A 9200-nucleotide genomic window follows, 5' to 3' on the forward strand; every position below is an offset into this window, starting at 1 on the left:
TCCCTTTGCCTCTCCAGCACCTAGCAATGTGCCTGGCAAGTATTCACCGGATGGATGGATTACTCGCTCCAGGAAGGCGGGCCCCAACCTGCGTGGCTGTGGAGACCCCTGGAAGCGGACCTATCTATCCCTGACCCGGGCCCCCTGATATCCCTTAGGATGAGGCGGTGCCCGGGAAACTCCCAGGGCACGAAGGACACAGCATAGTTCTGACTGGCATCCAGCTGCCAACTGGAAGAGGGCGCTCCGACTCTGTGCTTAGGGACCTCAGTTTTCCCACCGGTTCCCAGCAGGGTCGACCGCGAAGGGCCCTTGCAGCCCTGGGTAGACCCAGGGTATGCGCCACGGGCTGCGGCGGTCTGAGGAGCCGGGAGCCGCTCTGTGCCCCCGCAGGCCGCCGCTCCGGGCGAGGGCGCTCCAGGCTGGTCTTCTGGAGCAGTCGTGCGCTGACGGGGCCCCTCTGGCTGGCAGGTGGTGGCGCAGTGCGCGTCGGGAAGGCGGCGGGCTATCCGGTCTTCGGCTGCGGAGGGCACCATGGTCGGTGGCGAGGCGGCAGCTGCAGTGGAGGAGCTGGTCTCGGGGGTGAGGCAGGCGGCCGACTTCGCGGAGCAGTTCCGCTCCTACTCAGAGAGCGAGAAGCAATGGAAGGCACGCATGGAATTCATCTTGCGCCACCTGCCCGACTACCGCGACCCGCCCGACGGCGGTGGCCGCCTGGACCAGCTGCTGTCCCTCTCCATGGTCTGGGCCAACCATCTCTTCCTAGGCTGCAGGTGCGGACCCCTGCCAGCCGGCTGATCCTGTCCCCTGTCTTCCGACCCTCAAGCCCTCTCCCAGGGCTCACCCCTGACCCGAACCTCTGCCCCAGACTGAACCCGCTCCCAACCTCCATCCGCATTGGCCGTCCCGAAGACTGATTCCCACCCTGAAGGCCCCTTGGAACGATCCTAATCTTTGAGCCTCAGTTTTCTCTTCTGGTAAAAGGGTGGTTATGATGACTGTAATAATTAAAGGGTGAAGAGCTAAATACATGGCGGGTTCAAAAGTTGCTGTTGTTATTTGTATTACTACTATTATTAGCTCAAACCATCACCTTTGCAGTGTGCATTCGAAGTCCGTTAGCCCCTGTCACCTACATGGCAAAGCGCAGAGACAGAAACGGGGATCCCCATTTTACAGATGAAAAAGCTTAGGGAGGGAAGTGATATAACTAGGACCATGCAGCTTCTGGCAGGTTTGATGGATTTGAACCACTAATGACAGGGTGTAATCTGTATCCTATGGCTTTTTGTCCTCACTCCACAGCCCACTGGGTCCTAAGTAGGAACCAGCTTCACCTCTCTGCTTTCCCGCTTATGAAAAGGACCGATGCCTTTTTGTCAAGGGCTCAAAGCCCACTTCGTCCTGGCTGCTGCACCAAAAGGACAAAGGCCCGCTTTTGAAGTGCCTGATAAGGCATTCCCTTCACCCCTCCATGACGAAGGTGGCAAATCTTGAGACTCCCTGTTAGAGAGCCTCCATTTTCCTGAAATTGTGTTAGGAAAATAGGGTGACTTGGTTTGATCTTGGTTTCTACACCTATTATGGTTGCCTGACTCTGGTCATTTGGCCCCTCCAGGCCTAAGCCACTTGGTTTTGCTTCACATATTGGGGTTTATTAGAACAGTATGTAGGGAACCAATGCCAGAGGCACCCGTCCCTTTTCCCTGCCTTCTAGGTGCTCCTGGGAAATCCTGGTTTTCCATGGTTAGGCAAATGTCAGAGAATTGGGCAAATAATGTTTTTGTTAGACTGACATTCCATGTACTTAAAAAATAAACAAAAATATTTTGGCCCTCATCCTGTATCTGAGAATATCTGTTGTTGGATGTACAGTGCCTTTGTTCTTCTAAATCTTGAAACGTTTGCTTTACTGGTATTTATAAAGTCCACTTCTGTATCTACAAGCAAGAATTGTTCACAGGACCAGGCGCAGTGTCTCATGCCAGTAATCCCAGCACTTTGGGAGACCAAGGCGGGAAGATCACTTGAGGTCAGGAGTTCGAGACCAGCCTGGCCAACATGGTGAAACCCTGTCTCTACTAAAAATACTAAAATTAGCCGGGCGTGGTGGCACACGCCTGTAATCCCAGCTACTCAGGAGGCTGAGGCAGGAGAATTGCTTGAACCTGGGAGGTGGAAGTTGCAGTGAGCCAAGACCACACCACTGCACTCCAACCTGGGGGATAGAGCAAGACTCCATATCAAAACCTTGTGCTGAACATGTATAGGTTTGCCCTGCAGTATCAGATCAGTTCTCTGAGAGTTGATTTTATGGTTGAGCAACCTGCAGTTTCTTATTAATTCACAATGACAATTCTTCCGACGTTTTTACCTTATTACTTTTTATTGTGCAGTTACAATAAAGACCTTTTAGACAAGGTGATGGAAATGGCTGATGGGATTGAAGTGGAAGACCTGCCACAATTTACTACCAGAAGTGAGTTAATGAAAAAGGTAAATAGGATTTCCAAGTGTATGTGATGAAATGGTGTAGAGTTAACAGTCCCTGCTTTGATGACACTATATTAGAGTATATTGTTTTTGAGTGCTCTTGTTTACTACCCCAAAGACCTATACCTTTTCATTATTATTTCCCCATAATTGGTATAACCTTTTCATAAGTAGTTGACAACACATTGTGATGAATTATGCGTTGTTGATGAGGTAACACATAAGCTTAACCTCTTCTGGGTGTTTAGGAACATTGTTTTGAGATTTTTGCTTGATGTTTAAAAAAACGTTGGCTAGAATACTTGTTTCCTACTTGTTAAAAAATCTTGTTGGTAATAGAGTAACTAACTCATCCTTACCCTGGCTGTGAGTGCTGACCTGACTAGTTTGGCTTCTCTGATTTGCTGATAGGAATGCGGCTGGAGCCATGTCGATACCATAGCTGTTCTCTATCCTGTGGGGTCTGATCTCAGGCGATGGGTTTTTTACAGTGAGTCTTGCCTAGAGTCTTGAATCTGGATACTGGAGCTGGGCCTATAGAGAGTGTGGCAGAAGGAACCTCAGAGTATGGAGCTGGGCATCCTAGCTATTAATACTTTTCAGAATCACCCCCAATATGTACTTGTTTCACATTTATCTGCTCAGGCAGCAGAATTAATTGCTCACTTATCTTCCAAAATTCCTTTGGCACTTTATCCAGACCTCTTTTAAAGCAGTTGTGACCTTGAGGGAAGAGATGGTGTATAAAGTTTTATTTAGTCTTTAGTACTCCCAAACCTAGTATACTTATACCCCAGAGAAGGTACTCAGAAAATACTTATAAAATCGACTGAAGCAATAGAGTAAAAAGCTACTGGTCCCTTTTTAGGTCTGCCCTTAGAAACATAGATAAGCCCATTCCTCCACATTCAGGTCTTGTCTTGGGAGGTGGGGCACATACAGAGGTCCTCTTCCATATGGGTATCAAGGAACTAATCAAATCCTCAGTTGCTCCTAAAGTATTTCAGTGCCAAATAGCACACCCCACTTGATTTTCAGGATGGTTTGTTTTTCTTAAGAAAGTATTCTTTTAGTTTTAATCTGAACCTGGGGAAAAGCTTCAGGTTGGTTTTGAGATGCTATTATGTTTTAAAATTGGCTGTTATCTCAACGCAGTACTCCTGACAAAAAATAAATAAGTAAAACCAGCTGTTACAAAGGGGCTACTGTTTTTAGCCAGGGAGCAATGTGAAATGGGAGTTTGTGGATTTTGGATCTTCTCATGTAATACTTAAAAACATACTAGGCAGTCCTTGGGTGTCCTATAGTGAGGTTCTTGGGGCCCAGCCAGGGAGGAGCTAGATAGTTTCTGGCTGCTGGAGTATACCTTATGGGGCAGGGGCAGAGGCAGAGGTAGGCAGGGAGTGAGGTGAGCCTTTATTTTAAATTTATTTTTTAGACAGAGTCTCACTTTGTCACCCAGACTGGAGTGCAGCGGCACGATCTCGGCTCACTGCAACCTCTGCCTCCGAGGCTCAAGTGATTCTAGCACCTCAGCCTCCTCAGTAGCTGGGATTACAGCCGGGTACCACCACACCCAGCTAATTTTTGTATTTTTAGTAGAGACGGTTTTGCCATGTTTTCCAGGCTGGTCTTGAACTCCTGGCCTCAAGTGATCTCTCCCAAAGTGCTAGGATGACAGGCGTGAGCCACTGCACCTGGCCGAGCCTTTATTTTTTAACTGCTTGTGGTAGATTCTTTCCTTTTTGTTTCTAAGAGGTTTTCTGATTTTCCTTTTTTTTTTTTTGAGACAGAGTTTTGCTCTTGTTGCCCAGGCTGGAGTGCAATGGTTCAGCTCACTGAAACCTCTACCTCGCAAGTTTAAGTGATCCCTTGCCTCAGCCTCCCGAGTGGCTGGGATTACAGGCACCTGCCACCACGCCTGGCTATTTTTTGTATTTTTAATAGAGATGGGGTTTCACCATGTTGGCTAAGCTGTTCTCCAACTCCTGACTTCAGTTGATCTGCCCACTTCAGCCTCCCAAAGTGCTGGGATTACAGGCGTGAGCCACCATGCCTGGAAAGGTTTTCTGATTTTTTATATCAGTTCTCCATTATACTTTTGTGTCTTACATGTTTTCTGAAAGGTATCTGAACTCCTTCCAGTCGTGTTGGGTATTAGCGATCAGAACACCTAATGACATTGGGCTGCAGACCCCAGTAGGAGACTGAGGAGGTTTGGCACGTCCCAAACATTATAGACCAGTGTGAAATGTGTGTGTGTGTTAGGGTCTTTCTGAAACATCCTAAAGGGGTCTTATACCTAAAAAATGTACAGAGCCCCTGCCCTAGGATGTTCATTCTTGACACTGTCATTGCACAGGGTGAGTCTACAGAGAAGAGTCCTCAGGCATGAAATTATCATCTTGAAACCAGTGCCGCCATCTTACTAATCATTAGCAGTTAGCTATGTGGAAGAAACCTATACAGAGGCCATACTTCTATAGCATTTTTGAATTGTGTGTTGCAACTTCCTTCAAATAAAACTTATGTTTTTCTAATTAGCCAGGTTTAACTTTAGTCTGTTGATGCCACTGTAAGTGAAATTCAGCTGATTCTGAAAAGTGAGATACTTTGTGGATGCATAGAGTTTTGCCAGTTGTGTTTTGTTTTGCAGTTTTGTTTGCATAGAGTTTTGCCAGTTTTGTTTTGTGCATAGAGTTTGGCCTGTTGCTCAGGCTGGAGTGCAGTGACTTGCTCACAGCTAACTGCAGCCTTGACCTCCCAGGCTCAAGTGATCCTTGTACCTTAGCCTCCCCAGTAGCTGGCACTACAGGCATGCGCCACCATGCTTGGTTAATTTTTGTAGAGACTGGGTTTCGCTGTGTTCCCCAGACTGGTCTCAAATGATCCAACCACCTCAGCCTCCCAAAGTGCTGGTGTGAGTCACTGTGCCTGGTGAGTCTTTAAGACTTCTAGATAAGCCCATTCTGAGAACGAGTCATCTGATCTGTGTACCATGACAAATTTGTGTGGTATTGAAGGCTGTCCCCTCTCCATTGAAGGCCACTGGAAAGAGAGCCATGAGGACTTTGCAGCAGTTTTGTCCTTTGCTTGCAGTTTTTGCACACATGATAGAGGATGCTGATAAACATTAGGCAACATTGCCAGCCCATAGACAAAATACTCCTGATGTCCAGCCATACACCTGAAAACGTCTGTTGTTGTTCTGCCCAGAATTGATCTTTAGCTTAAAAAGTAGAGTTTAGTTGAGTTTTAAAGCTAGCTACCAAGTGGGAGTAAATTTCCTGGCATTGTTGGTATCTCAAGACAGACAGTGATGATGATTTGGAGGCACAGGCTCTTTAAGATTTTAAAAATACTTTATGGCTATTCTGCAGCTTTGAGGCAAGTACAGCTCTGCAATCTGTCCAGCTCTTTTTTTAAGTCTGAGAAAAGAAATGAGCATTGGTTTCTGACAGGTGGGATTTGTTGGACAGTTGCAGTATATGATTTTTTTTTTCTTTTGAAAGGGGATTCAAATACACATACATTGAGTAAACAATCTTGATTATCTAACTGCCATCCTAGGATCCTGCTAGCAGCCTTTGTGGTTGCTCACCTTACCAATTAATGAGCGATAATTAACAAAGAGCAGCAGCTGACTCAGGAAAGGTGTCATTGCTATGACTGTCAGAGTTGATATTTCCAAGGTAATGTCTTAAGGAGAAAGGAGTGATTGACTAGGAAGCTATCATAACTGACTCAAAGAAGCTGTCAACCTAATTACGTGGTCCGTTTTTTCTGAGAATACTTTTATCCCAAAAGGGAAAATGGCAGTATGAAAAGTGACTATGAAGGCCAGGCATGGTGGCTCACACCTGTAATCCGAACACTATGGGAGGCCGAGGCAGGCAGATCATGAGGTCAGGAGTTCGAGACCAGCCTGACCAACATGGTGAAACCCCCATCTCTACTAAAAATACAGAATTTAGCTGGGCCTGGTGGTGCGTGCCTGTAATCCCCGCTACTCAAGAGGCTGAGGCAGGAGAATCACTGGAACCTGGGAGGCAAAGGTTGCAGTGAGCCGAGATGGCACCACTGCATTCCAGCCCGGGCAACAGAGCGAGACTCTGTCTCAAAACAAAAAATAATAAACAAAAAGAAAAGTGACTATGAAATTTGAAAGGCCAGGTGCATTGGCTCATGCCTGTAATCCCAGCACTTTGGGAGTCTGATGAGGTGGGCAGATCATTTGAGGTTGAGAGTTCAAGGTCAGCCTGGCCAACATGACAAAACCCCATCTACTAAAAATACAAAAATTAGCCAGGTGTGGTAGTACATGCCTGTAGTCCCAGTTGCTCTGGAAGCTGAGGCAGGAGAATCACTTGAGCCTGGAAGGTGGAGGTTGCAGTGAGCCGAGATTGCACCACTGTACTCTAGCCTGGGCGATGGGGTGAGACAGTTTCAAAAAAAAGGAAAGAAAAAGAAATTTCAAAGAAAAGTTAGAAAAACAAATGTGCCTGCTTTTGTGCATTTTGTCATCTTGGTAAGCTCTGAGATACTAGAGCTGCCGCTTCCTTGGTGGAAGCAGCTGTGATCCTAAGATGGTGCAAATGTTGGTGAGTATTAAAAAAAAAAAAAAAAAAAAAATCAGCCTGGCCTGGTGGCTCCGCCTGTAATCCCAGCACTTTGGAAAGCCGAGATGGGAGAATTGCTTGAGCCCAGGAGTTCCAGACCAGCCTGGGCAGGATAGTGAGACTTTTGTCGCAACAAAAAATAAAATAAAAACTATCTGGGCATGGTGGCACATGCCTATGGTCCCAGCTACTCGAGAGGCTGAGGTGGGAGGATCACTTGAGCCTGGGAGGTTGAGGCTGCAGTCAGCCATGATTGCACCACTGCACTCCAGCTTGGGTGACAGAGTGAGACCCTGTCTCAAAGAAAAGTTAAAAAAAAAATCAGCCTGGCCGGGTGTGGTGGCTCAAGCCTGTAATCCCAGCACTTTGGGAGGCCGAGACGGGCGGATCACGAGGTCAGGAGATCGAGACTATCCTGGCTAACACGGTGAAACCCCGTCTCTACTAAAAAATACAAAAAACTAGCTGGGCGAGGTGGCGGGCGCCTGTAGTCCCAGCTGCGCGGGAGGCTGGGGCAGGAGAATGGCGTGAACCCGGGAGGCAGAGCTTGCAGTGAGCTGAGATCCGGCCACTGCACTCCAGCCTGGGCGACAGAGCGAGACTCCGTCTCAAAAAAAAAAAAATCAGCCTGTCAGATTAGTTAAATCAGAGGTCTTGTTGTACCCCAAGATAAACGCTCATTGGAGCTACTTGTCTTTTACTCTTTATCCACTAGAAATAGAAGCCAGAAAAGGTGTGTCTCATCCCACAGACCAGTCTTGTCTGGAGCTCATGAGTCAGTAGTGGATCACCTGCAAACACCTGTGGAAAAGACGGTATTCACAGCAGCCCAAACCGGCGGCAGCTGTGTGCTTCCATAGCGTTGGTCTGTCCTGTCATTTGAGAGATGGCTTAGGGGATTTTTTTCTCTTTGGACTTAAGTCGATGGTTACTTTAGGCATTCCCCTAAATGATGAAAGTCTTCTTATAATTTGCTTTTGCTGAGGAATTTTGTTTTTTTTTTCATCTCAAAAAGACTGACTGGGACCGGGCGCAGTGGCTCACGCCTCTAATCCCAGCACTTTGGGAGGCCAATGTGGGTGGATCATGAGGTTATGAGTTCAAGACCAGCCTGGCCAAGATGGTGAAACCCCGTCTCTACTAAAAACTACAAAAATTAGCCAGGTGCAGTGGCAGGCACCTGTAATCCCAGCTACTTGGGAGGCTGAGGCAGGAGAATTGCTTAAACCCGGGCAGCAGAGGTTGCAGTGAGCCGAGATCGCGCCATTGCACTCCAGCCTGGGTGACAGAGTGAGACTCCATCTCAAAAACAAAAAACAAACAAACAAAAAACACTGACTGGCCTACCTAGGAAACAGGTCATACCTTGAAATCTCTGATTACTAAAAAGACTCTCAGATTGATTCACTTGCACTGCTAAATGTTAAGGAAATTCATTCAAATACAAGGTGACAGCCAAAGTGATTTTTTCACACCCTGCTTAAAAGTTGTCTAAAGCCAAGTTTAAATTTACCAGAGGTGCTAGAGAGTACCCAGAAAGAATAGCTCTGCTTCATTTCACCACTATTTGAAGACATGCTTTTACAGTTTCTAATAGTGTGAAATTCAGAAATATATAACCTTCACATCTAAATATCCTGACTCAATGTGAAATGTTGTGAATTACTACCTGAACTGACTGCTTTTAATTTAGAACAATAAGTGTTTGTGTGACTCTGTTTTTAGAACCTTTGACTGCAAAGCATGCCAGGAAAAGTATTTTAAGCATTTCCATTATCACTTTAAATTGTGAACATTTATAGATTGCAAGTGACAAGACAGGAAAATCAAGTTCTGGCTTCCAAATGGATGGTGTGGTCAATGTTTTGCTGAATTTTCTGTATGTTGTAAAATATTAATAATTTCTGAGTATACTTACTGTCTGGATAGTACATAAATATTACATCACTGCTATATTTTAATTTATGAAGATGAATTTGATTCACTGGACTACGTGGTTATATAACTTTTCTTTTTTTTTTTTCCTCCCAGCCATCAAAGCTAAGCCAGAGATTTATCATCATTTTCCATCATCAGCTACAGGATTAG

At 46.0% G+C, this 9200-nt stretch overlaps 1 protein-coding gene across 1 annotated transcript; it reads left to right on the forward strand.

Moving 5' to 3' along the window:
* Positions 1–461: 461 nt before the first annotated feature.
* On the forward strand, positions 462–9200 carry XTBD1 (XRN2 binding domain containing 1). Its single transcript, XM_017871921.1, has 3 exons — positions 462–773; positions 2397–2479; positions 9145–9200. The coding sequence occupies exons 1-3, from the start codon at positions 535–537 to the stop codon at positions 9198–9200; spliced, it is 378 nt and encodes a 125-aa protein (XP_017727410.1). The 5' UTR covers positions 462–534.

The sequence above is a fragment of the Rhinopithecus bieti genome, unplaced genomic scaffold, assembly GCF_001698545.2.
Source record: "Rhinopithecus bieti isolate Rb0 unplaced genomic scaffold, ASM169854v2 scaffold_5889, whole genome shotgun sequence".
Classification (NCBI taxonomy): domain Eukaryota; kingdom Metazoa; phylum Chordata; class Mammalia; order Primates; family Cercopithecidae; genus Rhinopithecus; species Rhinopithecus bieti.

What these genes read in the sequence shown, in the direction of transcription:
- XTBD1 (XM_017871921.1), top strand. Translation starts at nt 535, where the DNA reads ATGGTCGGTGGCGAGGCGGCAGCTGCAGTGGAGGAGCTGGTCTCGGGG. An exon ending in CATCTCTTCCTAGGCTGCAG is followed by an intron (nt 774 to 2,396) that starts GTGCGGACCCCT and finishes TTTATTGTGCAG; the next exon opens with TTACAATAAAGACCTTTTAG. An exon ending in GCCACAATTTACTACCAGAA is followed by an intron (nt 2,480 to 9,144) that starts GTGAGTTAATGA and finishes TTTCCTCCCAGC; the next exon opens with CATCAAAGCTAAGCCAGAGA.